We start from the raw sequence: 19,059 nt of genomic DNA, 5'->3' as shown, positions 1-19,059 counted from the left end.
CAGGGAACAGCCAGCACATCCTGATGTCGTCCTCAGTTCCTTCCGATATAAGATTTTACTCAGGCAGCTAAATTATCTCCTTAAATAATATGATTTGTTTACAGCATTCTTTGTGTGGACAAATTCTTATATCATGATTTATAATGGTTCAGTTGGGCCCAAGTGCAGAATGAAAATGATAGCTGTTTTGCTAATTGGAATAGAAATTTGATTTAAAAAACTGCCTTTACATTTTAAAAAAATATATTACATTTAAAAAGTTAAATGTTCATGGAGCGACCTCCTATCACGCCCACAAGCGAAAAAAAAAAATGGGTTACGAGGGAGGCGGGCCACCAAGGAACCGGGCCCTGCCCCTCTACACACGGAGACATTCACTCTCCTGCCCAGTAGGTGGCGGCAATGCATCTGCATATGCTGCTTACCAACCGTAAAAAAGATAGAAGAAAAATAAGGAGTTTTATTTCTTTCCTCCTAGTGTGTTATCCGGAGTAAAACGCCGAAAACAGCTGAAATTTAGGTTCATATTATACGCATTGCAAATCGACAAAAGTAAGTTTTTCTTCAGTTGTTTTAACACTGTGAGACCGAAGACACATTAAGACGGATACAACAAGATGGGCCACGTAGCTCGGCAGCTAGCTAGCAGTGGCTAAAACGTCACATTTTTAAAGAAAGAGTTTATGTATCAAAGTTACTTATACTTATGTGATGCAAATAACATCAAGACGCATTGATATGAATTTTAAATGACCCTGCCTTTGTTCATTTTACGTAATTGATAACAGCTACAGCCAATGTTAGCTTAGCATTTAGCTCGTTGCCGCTTGCTAACTCGGTTTTCTTCAGTAGTTTAGACGTAGCTTTGTCCGTAAACATGCATTTAAGGTTTGACTACAAGTGTGTATTCGTCTAGCAATAATAAAAAGATATGAAAAAAGCATTGTTTCTGATTAACTTATATGTGTATGCAGGTATATACAGATAATTGGTATAATTTACACCGACCCTAAGGCAGAACCGAATTGAACTTATTTTTTTTCCACCAAAACTGCCTTAATGAAAATGGGTGAGCAACAGTAGGCTATGGACACGCAGAAAGGAAGAGACTCAGAAAGAGAGATTTACATCATATCTGCAGTTGTAGTGATGCTGTCATGTCTCTTTGATCCGCAACTTCTCAGTAATTCTTCCAACACTTTGTTAAATGTATATGATTAAGAAATGAGGAAGTCCTGAAGGCATTAAGGTCTATACCATAGAGGTAATCCAGGAATCCTCTGCACTAAACCATATGAAATGCACATTTTTAATTCCTTTTTTTATATCTTGCGCTCATGAGAACACATCCTTACATGCATTGAAGTTTTCTCATGTTGTTTCTTGTGCCTTTCAAACATATTAGCTGGCCCCTCCGCTGCCTGTCACCATGCCCGCCCTGCTGGAGAGACCCAAGCTGTCCAACGCGATGGCCAGAGCCCTCCATAAGCATATAATGAGGGAGAGGGAGCGCAAGAGACAAGGTAAATACAAATTAAACTTGTTCCAACAGCCAGAAGAACTCTAAATACTGTAATTTCAAGAATAAATTCACATAACTCTGTATTTTTTCTTCCAATAATTGTCTGAATTTGAAATTCAATTGAAGTGGGAACTCTCTCTCTCACTCTTAATTTGCATTGTTATAATCTTCCACTTTCTGAATTTGATCCCTCAAACATGGTCACTACAGCTCATCAGTCTCTTAGCATTTCTTTCTTATAAAATATTTTATAAAAGACCATAGCTGCTCCACCATTTCTGGTTCAGTATGCATAAGCATTTCTGCATGTTTTAAAATTTTTAGAGGAAGAGGAGGTGGACAAAATGATGGAGCAGAAGCTGAAAGAAGAGGAGGAGAGGAAGAGGACAAAAGAAATCGAGGAGAGGATGTCCTTGGAGGAAACCAAAGAACAGGTCCGTGTCTGTGGTTCCTCCACTATGTGTCTTTTAGTTGCATGTTAAGCTAGAACAGATTCTGTGAAAAAAAATCTTTTGGTTACATTAACACCAGGTCATGAAGATGGAGGAGAAACTTCAGGGACTCCAAGAAGAGAAACATCAGCTTTTTCTACAGCTTAAGAAAGTTCTGCACGAGGAGGAGAAGAGACGCAGGAAGGAGCAGAGGTACCGACCCGTCGGGATGCATTATTCTCTGATTAAGGTTGTGTGTTTTACCCGCTTTCCTCTTTCATTTTCAGCGATATCACAACCTTGACATCAGCCAGCTACCAGCCCAGTCTGTCCATGCACTCAGGACAGCACCTCCTCAGCATCCCAGGTGAGAAGACAAACCGACATCCGGGTTACTTTTAGCTGAAAAGTATTTTTAGCTAAGAATTCCAAGAATTCTTATCGATTCTTGGAGTAATATTGGAAGAGTGAGCACTCCTGGGAAGATTAATCACTCTTCCATGTTTTATTTATTTGTATAAAATGATCTTAGAAATGTCTTTGTTCCAGTAATTTACAGACTCTTAGATTTCAGTGTTTGTTTCTCGTCTGGTCTTGAATTTCTTTGGGTGATGACGTGATTTGTTGCTTTTTGACACCTTTCACCCTGCTTCACGTTGTCAGACGGGTTCTGTTTTCGTGGCTTCTTGATTCTACAGGCACGGCTTGTAAAACTGACTACAAGTAAAAGCAGAAGAAATGCATAATGGGGGAAATGCTTCTTCTAACACAGCAGCTTTAATGTTCGGTCTGTCCAGGAAGTCCAGTGAGTCACAGTCGACCCGGCGCCCTGCTGGGAGAGCGGAGCAAGCAGCTGTTCCCAACCTCCGTCATCCCAGTAAGTACAGAACCGGAGAGGACGCTGAAATAAAATCATCCACCTACCAGTTTGTGTTTAACAATAAAACCACCAGAACTACAGAGAAAAAAATACTGGCTGACCTATATATCCTAAAAGTCTAGTGTCATTAGAAGCAGAATATTTTATTCAGCTTCCATCTCATTCTTGTGTCAGACCCGTCATTATCAGACGCCCGGTTTCAGCTCCAGCTCAGCAGAACACGGCCAGTTCAGCGGCAGCCAGGGGGTCCACGAGCCCTACGGCGTGGCCGCATCCCAGCACCCCTCCACCTACGCCCCCGGACCCTCTGTGCCCGTTAGCTTCGCCAGCAGTTCTCAGATCAGAGGTGAGGAACTTGGTTTACTTCGCTTTTTTAAAAAAATTATTATTTTTAAATGTGTGTTTGCATTGTTCCACTGATCTGCGGCTTCTTCTAACATTTTGATCTCCAGGAGCGTCTGCTTTCCAAGCCATGCAGTACCTCCCTCACCAGCAGACAGGCTATCCTGTTCACAGCCACTTCACCTCCCAGCCTGGTGAGTTCTGCTGACCTGAGCACAAGCAGCTGCAGCCCAGATGAATAGCAGAAAGATCTCAACGTGACTTTATTTTGACTAAAGAAATTGATTTGACGTGTTAAAAGTTGCGACCTGTGCGTCTCTTGCAGGATTCATCTCTGGAGCTTCGATACCCCTGCAGAAGCAGCTGGAACATGCCAACCAGCAGTCAGGCTTTACAGATGCAGTGAGTCGAGTCTGTTCAGTTTATACAACAAATCTAATAATCACACCGAATATACAGTACAGACCAAAAGTTTGGACACACCTTTCTAATTCAATGGGTTTTCTTTATTTTCATGACTATTTATAAGGCAAGAAATCCCACTTATTAACCTGACAGGGCACCTATGAAGTGAAAACCATTTCAGGTGACTACCTCTTGAAGCTCATCAAGAAAATGCAGAGTGTGTGCAAAGCAGTAATCACAGCAAAAGGTTGCTACTTTGAAGAAACTAGAATATAAGGGGTATTTTCAGTTGTTTTACACTTTTTTGTTTAGTGCATATTTCCACATGTGTTATTCATAGTTTTGATGCCTTCAGTGTGAATCTACAATGTCAATAGTCATGAAAATAAAGGAAACTCATTGAATTAAAAGGTGTGTCCAAACTTTTGGTCTGTACTGTATGTATTTACCGGACCACTGGGTTTTTTTGTTCTTACCTGATGAGCAGTTTCGACTGTCGCTGCGACTCTGATTTTTTTAATCTAAAAATTCATATTCGGCTTGGATTTCACTACTGATGGAAAATGCAACCCGGTCTGCTTACAGTTTAAGTTGTAGTTCAGTTTGACCTGCAGCGTCTGCCCTCATAGCTTACGGGTTACTATGGCAACGTGTCCCACGAACCAGGCTTGTTTTCTGCAGCCACACTCCTTTGTTTACGCTGGATCTTCCGGGGTAAAAATGTTTTAATCGTTAGTACTAAACCCAGAAACGTTGACTCCAACGTTAATGTTACTTCTGTTGACCTTAACTTCCATTTTATGGAAACGTGATTGTAGTTTTGTTCCGTTTCCTGTTCCGTCAGGGAGCTTTGAGGCCCATGCATCCCTCTGCCATGCATCCTTCTGCTTCAGGTCTGCTGCCCACACCCATGGTCCAAATCCCCACAGCCAAGGTGAGGCTTCCTCATCACCCACTTCCCTCCTGGGTCACCTCTCATTTTTAAAATTTAAACATTTTTTTGTGATATTTTGTGTTTGCGTCTTCAGACTCCGTTTCAGAGCTCCCCACAGGGAGCCCCCCGTCACAGCTTCCTCGCCCACAGCCAGAGTGGGCAGAGGTTCTACCACCACAGCAAGTAAAACACGGCCACCTTCATCTTTCTTCTTTTACTGCAGCTTCACCACTCTGAGGAGGAACCCATGGCGGATCACTCTGGATTTAAAATAGAAACATAGATTGATTTGTGCCATAATGACTATAATTTTCACAATGTAATTATTTTGACTTTTAATAAGATAACAAGAAAAGCTAGGTTTCACATGTTTCCGTTGTTTTTCCTTTCTTTCATTTATCCTTTAATGAGTGACATTTGTAGATATTCATTAAAGGTTCTGCTGCTGAGAGCCTTGTGGCCAGCAGGGGGCGCACAAGAGAATTCGATTCAAACCTAAACATTTTGTTAGAACTTAATGTTTAAGTCCACAAAGGATGGGCATACTTTTAAATGTACTCTATTAAATGCCAAATTGCCGATTTGAACAACTTTATATGTTGAACCTCCAACCTTGTGGAATGTTTAAATTTTTCCAACTTAAAATTTGATAATTTCATACAGAAACCACCATAAAACGGCAACAAAAAGACAAGGAATTTGTGAATTAGTTCTGATGAAACTGGAAGTTTAAAGGTGAAATTCTGCTAAAAGGTTATAAGAAATGAATATTACCTGCAACATACAATTCTTATGACATCTGTAGTTATCAATCTTTTGTGTAAATCCAGGTTATTTGGACTCAGGTGCTAAAACTAACGGCTAGACAGACTAAGACCAGCTTTGACTTTTACTGCCTTCAACATCTTCAATCTGAAAAACGTCAGAGGACTATGTGAAGAGTTGTCTGTTAAACTTTTAGTCATTGTCAATTTTGGATAGAATTATTACAAAAAAGTAAATATAAGTACATCAGAACTGAAGGTGGGAGGCGGTGCGCCACCGACCATCTTCCTGTGTGAAACACAAACCACGAAAAGCATTTTCAATCAGAGTAAATATTATGAAGGAAGCGAAAAAATCCCAATATAATGTTTAAGTGGGCATGTTGCAGATGTTTTGTTTTTTTTAACTCATTTATATAAGTTACTCCAACCAGTAATGTTTCAGGAAGATCATTGGTGGTGCTCCGCCTCCCACCTGCATTTCTATGTGAAATGAGCAGAACCTCGTTTCACAGTAAATCCTCAGTTATTCTCTTAGAAGTGGTTTTGCTTTTTCCAGCTGTGAAACGAACCTCCAGATGTGGCTCAGTTGAAAGGAAGCTTATTTTGAAACTGCTCTGAAACCATTTCATGGTCTTAAACGTGTATCAAACTGTTATTTTCTATTACGCCGACCTGTTTTCTTGACTCACATGTGGATAGATTCACTCTGGTGATCCCCACTCGGGCTCGTAAACTTTGTGTTCGTACTTTGGAGCGTCGCTGTTTGTTTTGTCATCCTCTGCAGCATTAACTGGCTTAAAGCATTCATTTAAAACTTGCTAAATAAACAATAAGTCACACCCATCAGTTTGCATCATCTTTATTACGTTTAGCTTTGTTTTTTTTGTGTGTGTTGGTCTTGCGGAGATTCTGCACGGTTCGGCTGTACGAACACAAGAGACGGAACCAAACTTGCCAAAGATCGTCCACAGATCCTGGATCAGAACCTGGGAGCACAATAAATAACATTTGAATCGTTTCTACGGAGAGCCGTGAAGGTTTCTGCACAACATCTCCTCAATAAATAACTTCGAACACCGGCAGAATACGCTCGTCATCTCTCTGAAATCGTTTCCTTTCGCTGTAGATCTGGAGATGAAGCCCTTGATTCAGCAGAAGTTTGTCAAACAGAAGCGTGATTACAGCTCGTCCCTGAAGGTGGCGTTGCTACACCACATTTGTGGATCCACTCAAAACCAGTCTGGGACTCCCGTCTGGACTCTGTGTGCACGTACATCAATATTGTTTTTTTTTTTTTTAGTTGCTTCCAGATATTTATTCAAGTCGTCTAGTTGAACCCAAAGAGGCGGAAAGCAAGAATGGAGAAAAGAAAGAGAGAGAAGGGAGGGAGACTAGCGTGGACGATGCATTAGCCTCTCCTTCAGGTCCAGTGCGTCTCGTTTGTATCTGAAACGGATTTAAGCAGAGGAATGTTTTGATCAGTTACCCTGAGTAGCTTTGTTGCTAAATACTTTTCTTACTCCAAGTAATTTCTACTACTTTTACTTTCTGGATCCTCTGCCCAGTGTGAGTAACTTCACTGGATGAAGAAGAAGCTTGTTTTAACCAAACATTCACCGCACACACACACACACACACGCACGCACGCACGCACACACACACACACACACACACACACACGCCTGCCTGCCTGCAGTTCAACATGTTTCATATCTAAAGAAACTGATTTGGAAAAATGTTTTTTGCCTGATTTTGTTATTTTGTAATTATGTACATGAATTATTTTCAAAAGCAAAAGAATGTCCACTTAACTTAACCGTTAACCTTTTTAACCAAACACTTTTTTACTCTAACTTGAATCATTTCTTGGTTGGCTACTTTTTACTTTTACTTAAGTAAAAACATGTTGAAGTAGTGCTACTCTTTGACTACAATTTTTGGGTACTCTACCCCCCTCTTATTAAATATGCATAAATGCAAACATCAGCAGTTTAAAGCAGCAGGTTTTAGATCAACATTTTTACCTGAACTACAACATGCTGGCGTCTGGTGATAAGCACATAAAACATTTTACAGACCAAACTTTCTCAGGGTCAGTTGCAGGCAGAGAGAGCGGCTGCAAGCTCTGTGTTTACCTGCTGTGGCTTATTTACCCAAGGCTTTTATACCGACTGCAGCTTCCTCGTCCATTGCATTTAGAACAGTGATCTGGAAAAGAGAGAGAAGGGGACTGGGAACGTTTCTTTGGAGGAAAAGCTGCAGCAGGAAACGAGCGTGCGCCGAGGTGACGCTACCGACCAGGATCTCCTCTCCGGCTTCGTGCCTGCTCTCGATTTCCTTTCCCAGGTCTCCCTCGGGAAGCTTCAGGTCCTCTCTCACCTCCCCGCTGTCCTGGAGCAGGGAGAGGTAGCCGTCCTGGATCCCAATCAGCTGTGAAAGAGGAACATGAACTTGTAATCTTTTTTTTTTTGCTCTGCAATGCATCACGTTAACACACACCGCTGGGTCAGTCCTGCCACCAGGAAACGGCTCCACTAGCACATGTAAAAGGGTCAAAAGGTGACAACGCATCTAAAAATGTGTACATGACCTGAGTCACATACATCTCCAGCGCTGGGACTGCGTGGTTTCACTTTAGCAGGAAACTCAACACCTGCTGCTTACAGTTTGGCAAGCTGTGTGGATTCCCCATCCAGCATCGTGTTTTAGCCCAGTCTGTCCTGCAGCCACTAACCTTTATGTTCCAATGTTTAGTTCTAGAAATTTCCACTGCATCTACTAGAGTACAAAGATACAACAGCATAAAAATGGGGCATATAATTATTTACTTTTGATATTTCCTGATATTGATATTACCTCCCTTCTTTAGGTCAAAAATGTTGGTATTAAACATTAATTTTGTTTATTTTATACGTATTTAGAAATTTTTCTCAAAAGTTCGACCAGCCAGTCCACATTTATAAAATCCAGCAAAATATGCCGTCAATCAACTGTGTCGCCTTTGTGTTGGCTTGTGCAGCAAAAAGATTCTCATTTGTGCTGTTATAATGTTTAAGTCTTAAAAGAAAAAAGAAGTTTTCAGAGGCCAGCAGGGATGGACTCACCTGGTAATCCATTCTTTTGATGTTGGGGACGTCCATGTTGTGGGTGGAAGGACAAATGTCTTCATACTTCTTACCGGAGAAAATGTCGATGCCAACCAGGTGAACCTGCACAGGTACAGGAGACGCACAGGAATATTTATACAGATCTCTGCAAAACACTCAAGTGTTTACACTGAGAGGGGGAGCTGACTTCTACGATTTAATCAGGATTTATGTAAAATTATGTCAAAATCGACTTTTTTTTTTTTTTGCCTCATATCATGTTAAAGCTCAAAAGAATGTTGGAATGATAAACAACAGCATTTCCCTCATAACAAACGTGCTGGGAGTGTTGCTTTGATTCGTTCGCGAATGTTTGAGATATCCTTGAATCTCCCATGGCAACCATTTGGGGGTGACTAAACACTTGCTCTCACAAAGCGCCGCCTGTTTCCACAAAGCTCCTCTCTGCTCTGCTCTGCTGCGACTGCCTGACTCGGCTCCTTCAAACTAGTGGCAGCAGCAATTAGCAAACGCCTGGTGGAACTGTGAGTCTGCCGAGCTAAAGACCTGATTAATAACCTGATTAATAGCATAATGAGAAGCGTTGCTGTGATGTCTTGCTAATGGCGGCGTGTCAGAGAGAGTAGGAGCTTCTTAAAGAGGCAGAGGCCCAATTTTAAAGTGTCAAATTGCAAAGTTACGTTTCTTTTAAGTCATGTTTGATACATGCAGAATTTTTTAGAACTGGATATAGCGCAGTTAGTTGATTGTGCTATAAAAAGGCTCTGTGTGCCTGGACAATACATAACGCCGCCCCTTTAAAACACCTCTGACCTGAAACACTCAGGTTTTATAGGGACCGAATGTTCATCGATATTAATGAGAGAGGATTTGGAGACGGATCACGGCCTGACATGTCCATGCTGCGTTACCGTTTGCTCCAAAGTGGATCTGAAACATTTCGTATTGATAAAACGAAATGCTGTTGTGATCAGATCAGGATATACAACGCATCGACACTTTTTCCACCTTTGTTGAGAAATATCTCATTAATATCCTGTCCAGGTTTGTTTTACGTCTATAATAGGTTCTCCCACGAGCTTTCAGGAGATTCTAACTGAACTATAGGAGAAGAGATTCTTTATCTTTGAACTCCTTATTCCACACATATGGAGAATAGAGCAGATTGATGTCACCTGCAAAACTCGTAACAAAAATCCTACAGCTCCTTCAGTGTTGCTTTTAGCTTCTTGTCAACCTCTCAGACATGTTTCTATCATGTTCACTCATGTACACAAGTTTTATACAAATGATCAGAGAGCGTTGTGAGCGTGCCCCAGTTGATTTGTGTCCCGCAGTGGGCTTTTTCTCTACTCTTCTTCCTGGCTCGTACTTTGGTGCAATAAGTTCCTTTTGATCCTTTGAAGTCGTTCTGCTTCGGCCAAGTGAAATGAACGAATATCTAAAGTATCTACAGTTAATCAGATTCACTCTTACTGAAGACTGAATGCAGAAATGAAATCAAAAGCCGATTCATTTCCGTACTAGTTTAAGTGTTTGCATATTTGTGTAGCTATTTCTTCTTCATCTGGCAGATTTGTTCATTCTTTCAATTGTACTGTACAATACAAATGCATGAAAAACACGTCAAAACGATTTATCAGAAAACTGCAAAACAGCCGAAACACTGAGTGCCTTTAAATCTAGACTAAACCCCCCACCTGTATACAGTTGCCAATTTATCTGATCCTGCATTTGTGTTTGTTTGTGTTTGTTTGTTTGTTTGTTTTTTACCTTGGCGTGGCCGTGCTTGCCGGTTTTGGAGGTGGACATCTCAACGATCTTGCAGGGTCGACCTTTAAGCACCACGAAGCCGTTTTTGCGGAGCGCGGAGCACTGCATGGGGAAGGTGGCAGACGCCCCGGCATCACCGGTCTGGAAGTCCAGCTCTGCATCTGCCATGGCTGCTGCACAGGCAAACACACACACACACACACACACACGCCGGCAGGACACACACACTCATCAAAACCAAGCTGTTTTTGATGAATGTCACTGTTTAGACTGTTTCTTTTCTCTCTCTCTCTCTTTTCTTTTGCTATCAGCCATATTATCTTTAAGTTACTGTAAAATAAAATGCTGGTTTTAAAATCAAAACCTTTCATATTAAAGCTGAAAGGACAAAAACCCGCCCTTATTCACTGCAAACTTAAATCTCTACTAAGTTACCTCGCAGTAGCATGTTGAAGGTTCACATGCAAACGTCACACTGAAGGATCTGTTTCACACCTTTTAACTGCTCATTTAGTCACTTTTATACAAAACAGGGGAATTACTCATGTTTTATTGCAGCATAGCGAAGATCAGTACTTTCACCTGAACACACTTTTAAATTAAACATGATTTTTGTCAGCACATAAAAACTCTCTGGGTTTATGTCTCTCAATTTTGGCTGTTTAATGAGACAGTTGATCAAACCGTTGCACACAATTTAGTCCAGGCTAAAGCAGCACGATGGTCTCAGTTCCTACTGCATGAGGACTTGCAGAGAGCTTCCTGCTGAGTGCCTGTCAATCCCTCCGCAAAACACACAGAGGAGCCTTGTGGAAATGGGCTCAGTAAGCATTCTGTGTCGTGTTGTTATATTTTACAAGACGATTGTCTCATTTCCAGTTAGAAACACACTTGGGGGTTTAATGAAAATCCTCTAAAACCCACCGGTTAATTTTCCAGGGGTCTCGTATTCGACTGAGCCGTTCTCTGCCTTTTAAACCAGGTGATAAATAAGAGCCTCGTGATTTCAATCACCTCGTCCCACCAGGGTGAATTTTCATCACGATGTCGAATAAACAGGAATGAAAACCATGTGTGACACAACAAACTGTTTTCATTCCAGACTGAAAACAGCGAGCTGCTGGTCCCTTCAAACAATCATTTTCTCTTGTTTTCCATTGCTTGCATGTCAAGTTGAAACACTGAAACAGTAACTGGGTGATTTTACTCACTTCCTTATCAGTCGAGTTACATCAGTTAGTTGTTGTCTATGTAGTTTACCAGTAATGGACCGCAATAAATGTTCAACAATTATTTAAATACTTCAGCTGAATGTACAATGTGTTATCTGGACTCTGTGTTTACAATGACTGTTGATAGTGTTCTGGATCACAGCGTCATGTGGATGAGAATCGGAATCACTTCTGGATACTTGTTTTGACATTAGTTTCTCTCTTTTTTTGGCCTCACTGGCTGTTCAGTCCTCTCTGTAAATGGTATAAAACGCTGGTAAGGTGTTGCATATTTATGTTTTTTTATTTTTTAAGTTGTGTAATTATAGTGATCCTGTTAAACCTTTTACAATGTACTGGACCAGCCGTGGTGTATTTCTCAACATTTCTGCTCTCGATATGTTTCATCTCTCTCTCTCTCTGTGAGCTCATCTGACTGCGGCCCTCAGCGGACCGGCATGCCGCCTGCCTGCACCCAGGCTCAGGCCCTCCTGGTCGCCACAGCCAGCCTTTAGGAGCTAAAGTGGCAGCTATGTTATTGCCCCCTCTCCTCCCAGTAACACTGACAGGAACCAGCAAACAGCTGAACACTAATGTAACAGTGGCTCCGGCAGGCAGCGCCTTGCGCACGCAGGTCCAACTGCTCCCCGCCGGATGGACCAAAAATGTTGGCTGTATTTATCTATCTTTAAATCCAATAACAAATCACATAAAGGAGAGACGCACTGAGAGCGCTGCAGCCTGTCTTGTGCGGAGGAAACCTCCTGCCCAGGCGCAAACACGCCTGGGCATTATTGGACGAGGGGAACTTACCCCGCAGATGATGGCTCTGCTCCTCCGCTGTGGTCACTGTCCGGCCCGGCCTCTGCTCCCGGCTCTGCTCCTCCAAGACGATGCCGCTCTCACCTTTTTAAAATTTTTTTTATTGTATTAGTTAGCCTTTAGCTGATGTTTTTATTATTTCTCTGACTCATTCCTTCCCCCTCAGTGTTATCCAGACTGCTGTTTGCCTCCAGCAGAGGAAGGCGACCACTCCAAGCAGCCGCCGGGCCGAAACGGATCCAAAGCCCGGTGGTTTGTGCGATGTGCAGCCTCTCTCCCCCTCTGTCTGCCGCTGTCATCCAGCTCCCCAGCACCGCTTGGACATAATAAACGTAGAAACATCTACAGCAACCACTTCCTGTTGGCTCTACCACAACAAAACACTCACAAAACTCACAATACACTGCTTTTCTTTAACTGGGCTATATAGCCTTTATTGAGAAAAAAATAAGATATGTGGAATATTTCTTCTAGTTTGCGTCATAGCTCTACATATCAAGTACAATCATTTGTTGTCCCTTATTGAATACAAAAATCTCTAAGGTCCTCAAGAATTAAAAAGTATATAACTCCAGTGACTTTTTGGACTTACAGTGGCTTTCAATATAACTAAAAATGATAACTAATGGTTTTATAATACTAAGTTTTGTGGAATAAACGTACTGAATTTTTACAACAACAACAAAAAAAAACCCCTTGATTTGCAGATCTATTTTTCCTGTCAATTGCTTGGAAACTTTGTTGTGTCATTTTCCGCAGACTATTTCTCAAAGAAGAAAGTTATACCCATCCGCTTTTTGCAAGAATTCTGCAAATCACAGGAATAAAATGGTGGCTCTACAGAATCAACAACAAATTTCCTAGAGTTGAAATTTATTAAAAATCATAAGTTGTCTTTTTTTTTATCAAAAGACCATGTAACATTTTCAAATCTAAGCTAGCTTTATGCGGCTGGCCTTAGGTCAAAACTGAGTTTGGATTGTAAATGTTGCAGACTCCTGAATTAAATTATAGAGAAAACATTTGACACAGTACAAATCACCTTATGCCTAATTACTTCCACCAAGACTTTTCAATACGCTTTCTCCACAACTTTAGATCTGGTCAAGTCTGACTTATACATTCACCTCTTTAAAGAAACTAATTTATCTTTTGGATAAATGTTTTGGTTTTTTTCTTGCTGCTCTACGGCCACACTGTCTGCACGTTAATTTACTAGGAAATATGGACCAAATTTAGGTCAAATTTGAGCTTTAGAGATGCACGTTGATATCAGAAAACCAGCTTTTTAATAATCATAACAGTATTGTCACGAAATATTGCTATACACATTAAATGTGTGTTCCTACTTTTAATACAAAGGCTAATCGTCGCTGTATCTCTGCTTAATTCCCCCTTCTCCTCCCTGCCCGCTAAAAGACTTTTGTTTTGAAGAGCTGCCTCTCTTCCTGTTAGCTTCTGGCTAAGTGGCAGTAGCTTGGTGCCTCTGTCTCGCAGATGCCCGTTAAAGAAACCTCAACAGTTTGATGTGTATCGCACATGGACCATTCATGTTTTCCCTTCCTGGACTCTTACCGTGTGATAGGCGCCACACTCTGTGCGTTTACAAATTCAGCAAAGTATTTGATACATATTGTTTACGCTATGAGTCTAAATTACAAATGGCGCCCGTTATTTCTGCTCTGCTTTTACAATTTCTCTGCGGATTTCAAGCTAAAAGGTGTCATTCTGTTGCGCACCTTATTAAGATTATACATTATTGATGCGGGATGCAGTTGGAGATTTTGCAAGCTCAACATGTTTTTTTATACATTTCCCTGCATCATCCCCACAAGCTTTATTTTATTGTATTTCCTCTCCCACCAGGAATCTCAATCTATATTTGTAACTATTTTCTTGCTCTGGTCTCATGGTCACAAGTGTCCAGCAAATGGTGCTGCTGAACTTGGCTCTTCTTAGAGAGGCTGAGTTAAATTTAGTGGTTTGAAATTGGAGTGCAGTGACCTATGCAGGCTGCACTTAAAGGCAAAATGTGAATTAAGCTACTGCTGTTTTATAAAGCCAACTTTTATCGCAGAGATAAAAAAAAAAAAAATTGTAAGTTTTTTTCCCAGAAAGCATCTAACAATAAAATCTAATTGAAACTTTGACAGTCAACTTTTCTGAGTGATATCAGCCTGGCTATGTTAGCAAGCACTTATGAGGTTTAGGAAGAAGCTGGAGAACACCGTTTAAAAACAAAGCATACATATGGAAATCATGCATTCCCCATACAGAAAGTGACGCAAGGATGCTGAACACCAACACCCTGTGCCACAAATAAACAACTGAATGGATAATTAAAACTTTAGTTCTATGTAGAGCTCAAAAATAGCCTAGAGAGAGCGGATTTTGATATTTGTAGCACCAAAAACATAACCAGGAAGCAGGGAAGGCCTAATCAATCCATCTTAAATCAATTCAGTTCATTTACACCAGGGGTCTCAAACTCCAGTCCTCGAGGGCCGCAGTCCTGCAACTTTTAGATGTGCCTCTGCTGCACCACACCTGAACAGAATAATTAGGTCATTAAGGCTCTGGAGAACTGATCTACACAAGGAGGAGGTCATTAAGTCATTTCATTCCAGTGTTTTGTTCCTGTGGCACATCTAAAAACTGCAGGACAGCGGCCCTTGAGGACTGGAGTTTGAGACCCCTGATTTACACTGAGTTCAGTTTCACTCCATTTGATTTAGTTCTGTTATATTCAGTTCAGATCATTTCAGCTTAATCCAACTCCACTTCACCTCAATTAGGTTCAATTCAACTCTGGTAGGATTAACTCAGTTCAATTCCAGTTCACTTCAAGTAAATCAGTTCTGTTTAGTTCAGATGTTTCTGGACCACCTCCATCAGTTTAGCTAATCAAGGTTTAATCAATTTAATCTCAATTCAATCTGAATTTCATTTCCCCGTAGTTCATTTCCAGTTCTTTTTCAGCTCGAGTAATTCCGTTTCAAGTTCAGTTTATTTTAGTTTAGTTCATTTTGAGTTACATTTTGTCATTCCCTGTCAGTTTAGGTCAACAAAGTTTAATTCAGTTAGATTTGGTTTCATTTAGATAATTTCGATTCACATCAAAGGCATCAGGTTAATTTATGAAAAATCTCGTGACAGCTTTAACATATTTTTAAATGTGTTTTTTTAGGAATATTTTTTATGTTATCCGGCTGAATCTATTCATTCAAGCAGTTAAACTAAATCCAGGTGTAAGACAATTTAAAATAGGAGATTATAATCCGGTGGCTCGTTGCAGGCTGTCTTGAACACTGGATTGAAATTTAACAGCACTTGCCATTTAAAGTGTGCATAAAAACGTGTCATAAACTCGATTTAGATCAAACTTCCTTCCACTTCCGGTGGCAGAAATCATCTCCTCTCACTCTTACCTGTTCCCCACCTGCCACTTTTCCCGTTTAATTTGCCGACTTCTCGCAGCCAATCGGTTTCCAGCTCGTGCCCCCGTGAAGCCAATGAGGGCGCGGCGTGCGTCCGGCAGGGCGAGGTGACGTCGAGATAAAACCTTAAACCGAGGCGGGCAGAAAAGTTTCAAGTATTGCTGGGGATCCACAGGGAAGGGGGCGAGAGCAGCGGAACCAGCAGGAGCGGCAGTCCCCAACTAGAGCAGCAGGATGAGCGACTCCGAGGCGCCGAGCTCTCCACCGCCAGCCCCGGTGGAAGACCAGCCTCAGCCGGAGAGGAAGGTTATAGGTGGGTACAGAGAGGGTGGAAGAGCCGCAAACCAGTCTGGTTAGTTGTTTTAGGGCGCATTGCCTGCATTAAGTCCCATTCTTAATACTTGTGCGCTTTCACAGTCTTGAGCTATGTTGCAATCCTTTGACGCGTGAAAGTTGTGAGGATGGTTGGGCAATCCCAGTTACAAGGTGAGCTCTGTAAAAAAATAAATAAATCAATATGGCTTCATTTACAGGGTGACACGTGTTGTACTTATATACGTCCAATCTCCATATTGTAGAAATAATTCAATTGATACTAAATCTATTTATCGCATTGAGTGCGCCTAATTTTTGTCTCAAATCAGATGGTTTATATTGCCCTCCTGACACTGTGAGCGCATGACCCAGATATGGTGAGGTCCTCACAGCTGCAAATCATTTCCCCAAGCAACACATGAACCAATTAAACGGTATCTTAGGTGGACTCCAGCAGAAACGGCTTCCTGACAAAAGCTGATATCATTGTTTGATGAATCATGACTCTTGCCTTTAGCCTCCCGAAGGTGTTAAACAGGTTGTATTGTCCCTCCCTCCTGACCCAGATCAGACCTGGTTTCAAAGTCTGACTGTTAATGATTGATGATGAGGGCAAGATAACGACATGTTTTCTGTAAAATGGCCTGTATTCCCATGTCTTATGTAAAAAAAGGGGGAAAACAAACGATTTGTTAAATCTTCTGTTACAGCCATGGCAGTTCAAGGCACAGTGAAATGGTTCAACGTCCGTAACGGCTATGGCTTCATTAACAGGTACCACTTCGTACTATGTATCACTTTAAGTGTCCCTATACCTGGTGCAACTGCTAAACTATAATTTCTTGCAGGAATGACACTAAAGAAGACGTCTTTGTTCATCAGGTAGGATTAAGTTTTGGTTCTTCGTCCTGCTTTGATTGAACCATTCCTTTGACTGATTTCTTCCTCCAGACTGCCATCAAGAAGAACAATCCTAGAAAGTTTCTCCGAAGTGTTGGAGATGGGGAAGTCGTAGAGTTTGACGTAATTGAAGCAACTAAAGTGAGAACGAAGGAATGTTTGGGTTCTTCTAGCATCGAAAGCTCTAGCCTCTTCAAGAACTGGTGCATTGTCCCAACAGGGCTCGGAAGCGGCCAACGTTACGGGTCCGGGTGGCATTCCGGTTAAGGGCAGCCGCTACGCTCCCAACAAACGGCGTTTCCGTCGGCGGTTCTTCCCCCGCAACCCTCGTCCTGCAGATCAGAGTACACCGGCCGATAACCAAGCTCCTGCACCAGAAGGGGAGCAAACGGAGGAGCCGGGGGCAACGAGGCCTCCACCCCGGAGACGTAGGCCACGCAGACCTCGACTTAGTGCCCAAAATGTATGGTAAAGCAGACTGAATGTTTAGGGGAGGGGGAGGTTGTTTTGTTTTACTTTGGTGTTAATTAAATTTTGCTGGAATAAAAGGGGGAAGTTGGAGAGGAAAAAGATGGAGCTGCTGAAGGTGACCAGACACAGCAGATGCCACAAAGGCGCAGATTCTTCCGTCCCTACCGCAGGTAACCCTAAAGTCGTACTTAAATGTGCCAACGTCCATACCAGTTTTGTTTTTTAAACTCTTTCCCCATCGATCTAGACCCTTCCACCCTCGCCCACCTGCGGAACAGTCTCCGGCTTCAGAAGAAGGCAAGGAACAGCAGGCGGAGGTAAAACAGGTGGAGTCTCCTGAGGGTGTCCAGACCAACGGCGAGACGTCGACGGAAGACCAAGGCCAGAAAACACGCCGGCCGCCCAGACGGCGCAGGCAGAGGAACTCTGAATCCTCAACATCAAAAGCAAGTTGTTTTTTTTTTTTTTTAAACAAAAATCCTCTGAATAAGTGATTCTATTAAATGTACTTGGTTTTTGTCTTGCATGAAGAATGACACAGAGAAGTCTGGCTCGGAGCCTGGGACCCCTCCTCAGAGCACAAAACCAACAGGGGAGAAATCTACACCCAAATCGTCAAAGTCGTCTCCGAAAACCTCTCCTAAAACTTCTCCTAAAACACCAAAATCTCCTGAGGTAAAGAGTGGAGCATAACAAAGTGTTCTTGTATGTTTTCTGTGATGCATTGTAATTTGTTTTCCCTCAGGCGGAGGTCGCCCCAGAAGTAGAAGCCCCAACAGAGTGATTGCAGCCAGGCTTGTCTCAGCCCCCAGGGCGAAGATGGGACCTGATGCCAAAGAAAGTTGAGTGACCCTGGCTTCGGACAGTTTGAGATTGCGCCGCTCGTGCATCATGGGACAAACGGGTGGTCTCTCGACGGACGTGGACTGGTTTAAAGTGGAATGCTGGCATTAAAGGGATAAAAACAATTTTTATGGAGTCTTTAAGGACATTTTTTAAGTTTAAACTTTAGTTGAAACACAAAACATTTTTTTTTTTTTTTGTTCCTCAAACCAGGACTAAAGACCAGCCTAATCCTCGTTCAGGATTAGAGGCATATGACGTTTGGTTCTTCACCGTTTGAAATCCCTGTGCCTCCTTTGCGTTTTTCTTGTAGGTCCTGGGGTTTGAGAGCTGGACCTCTTTCACAACATGCACTGCTCTCCCCTCTTCTCTCTCTCTCACAGCTATAGCGACTGGTTGGCGAGGAGTCGGCAGGTTAGAAAGGGTGATACCGATGAGTGTGTGTGATTAAAAAGTTAAAAAGCTTTAAAGCGAAGGGGAAAATGGGAAAGGACAATCTGCTTGTTGGCTCAGTCATTCCAACCCCTCTTAGAAGAACATTTTCTTTAACTGACCAAATACGGGTAGATCAGGTATTCAGAGGAACCAGCCTTGTTTTTTTTATTTGGCTTTTTAAATTTGATTTGAGGGGAAGCCCAAGCAGGTGTGCAGCTGCTGGTTTGCATTGGAAGTCAGTTTAGTTCTGGTACCACCTGAATCGGTTGAAGCGTTGCGCTCCTTTCATCTCCGGCTTTGGATGGATTGATGGGGGGGAGAAAATAACTTTATTTCTCGAGTTTTAGGTTTCCTTTTTGTTGGAGGGGATTATGTGCAATGTCAATACCTGGAATGCCAACTAATAAAACATGTTTGCCAATATCACAACTTTGGTTTAGTTTTGTCTCACTAGAATAGAATAA

At 42.0% G+C, this 19,059-nt stretch overlaps 3 protein-coding genes across 6 annotated transcripts; 2 read left to right on the top strand and 1 right to left on the bottom strand.

Moving 5' to 3' along the window:
* Positions 1-369: 369 nt before the first annotated feature.
* Positions 370-6,124, top strand: gps2 (G protein pathway suppressor 2). 2 transcript variants are annotated; one of them, XM_032582303.1, is made up of 11 exons: positions 375-552; positions 1,406-1,523; positions 1,847-1,956; positions 2,054-2,166; positions 2,241-2,320; positions 2,751-2,830; positions 3,008-3,179; positions 3,286-3,369; positions 3,501-3,577; positions 4,425-4,514; positions 4,609-6,124. In XM_032582303.1, exons 2-11 carry the CDS (start codon positions 1,430-1,432, stop codon positions 4,699-4,701), a joined length of 993 nt encoding a protein of 330 aa, XP_032438194.1. In that variant the 5' UTR covers positions 375-552; positions 1,406-1,429; the 3' UTR covers positions 4,702-6,124. The 2 variants fall into 2 exon arrangements, with proteins under 2 accessions (XP_032438196.1, XP_032438194.1); XM_032582305.1 differs by lacking the exons at positions 4,425-4,514; positions 4,609-6,124 and adding an exon at positions 4,019-4,400 and having other exon boundaries at positions 370-552; positions 3,501-3,629.
* Positions 6,125-12,517, bottom strand: LOC116732261 (eukaryotic translation initiation factor 5A-1). 2 transcript variants are annotated; one of them, XM_032582313.1, is made up of 6 exons: positions 12,186-12,517; positions 10,162-10,331; positions 8,386-8,490; positions 7,580-7,711; positions 7,417-7,489; positions 6,125-6,727 (listed from the first exon to the last, which is right to left on the bottom strand). In XM_032582313.1, the coding sequence occupies exons 2-5, from the start codon at positions 10,327-10,329 to the stop codon at positions 7,427-7,429; spliced, it is 468 nt and encodes a 155-aa protein (XP_032438204.1). In that variant the 5' UTR covers positions 10,330-10,331; positions 12,186-12,517; the 3' UTR covers positions 6,125-6,727; positions 7,417-7,426. The 2 variants fall into 2 exon arrangements, with proteins under 2 accessions (XP_032438204.1, XP_032438203.1); XM_032582312.1 differs by having other exon boundaries at positions 10,162-10,334; positions 12,186-12,516.
* A 3,301-nt stretch (positions 12,518-15,818) lies between these two features.
* On the top strand, positions 15,819-19,024 carry LOC116732256 (Y-box-binding protein 2-B). 2 transcript variants are annotated; one of them, XM_032582306.1, is made up of 9 exons: positions 15,819-15,944; positions 16,657-16,720; positions 16,795-16,828; positions 16,898-16,987; positions 17,067-17,309; positions 17,396-17,487; positions 17,565-17,763; positions 17,849-17,992; positions 18,063-19,024. In XM_032582306.1, the coding sequence occupies exons 1-9, from the start codon at positions 15,866-15,868 to the stop codon at positions 18,099-18,101; spliced, it is 984 nt and encodes a 327-aa protein (XP_032438197.1). In that variant the 5' UTR covers positions 15,819-15,865; the 3' UTR covers positions 18,102-19,024. The 2 variants fall into 2 exon arrangements, with proteins under 2 accessions (XP_032438197.1, XP_032438198.1); XM_032582307.1 differs by lacking the exon at positions 18,063-19,024 and having other exon boundaries at positions 17,565-17,767; positions 17,849-17,942.
* Positions 19,025-19,059: the final 35 nt, after the last annotated feature.

Source organism: Xiphophorus hellerii, chromosome 14, assembly GCF_003331165.1.
Source record: "Xiphophorus hellerii strain 12219 chromosome 14, Xiphophorus_hellerii-4.1, whole genome shotgun sequence".
Taxonomy (NCBI): domain Eukaryota; kingdom Metazoa; phylum Chordata; class Actinopteri; order Cyprinodontiformes; family Poeciliidae; genus Xiphophorus; species Xiphophorus hellerii.
The sequence above is the reverse complement of the archived record's forward strand: the minus strand, read 5'-3'. Positions and strand labels throughout refer to the sequence as shown.

Excerpts from the sequence above, each read along its gene's own strand:
- LOC116732256 (XM_032582306.1), top strand. The coding sequence starts at position 15,866 with ATGAGCGACTCCGAGGCGCCGAGCTCTCCACCGCCAGCCCCGGTGGAA. Across the intron at positions 15,945-16,656 it reads GCCGGAGAGGAAGGTTATAG|CCATGGCAGTTCAAGGCACA; the intron begins GTGGGTACAGAG and ends CTTCTGTTACAG. Across the intron at positions 16,988-17,066 it reads ACGTAATTGAAGCAACTAAA|GGCTCGGAAGCGGCCAACGT; the intron begins GTGAGAACGAAG and ends TTGTCCCAACAG.
- gps2 (XM_032582303.1), top strand. The coding sequence starts at position 1,430 with ATGCCCGCCCTGCTGGAGAGACCCAAGCTGTCCAACGCGATGGCCAGA. Across the intron at positions 3,180-3,285 it reads CAGCAGTTCTCAGATCAGAG|GAGCGTCTGCTTTCCAAGCC; the intron begins GTGAGGAACTTG and ends TTTGATCTCCAG. Across the intron at positions 3,578-4,424 it reads AGTCAGGCTTTACAGATGCA|GGAGCTTTGAGGCCCATGCA; the intron begins GTGAGTCGAGTC and ends CTGTTCCGTCAG.
- LOC116732261 (XM_032582313.1), bottom strand. The coding sequence starts at position 10,329 with ATGGCAGATGCAGAGCTGGACTTCCAGACCGGTGATGCCGGGGCGTCT. Across the intron at positions 8,491-10,161 it reads GCAAGCACGGCCACGCCAAG|GTTCACCTGGTTGGCATCGA; the intron begins GTAAAAAACAAA and ends GTACCTGTGCAG. Across the intron at positions 7,490-7,579 it reads AAGCCGGAGAGGAGATCCTG|ATCACTGTTCTAAATGCAAT; the intron begins GTCGGTAGCGTC and ends TCTCTTTTCCAG.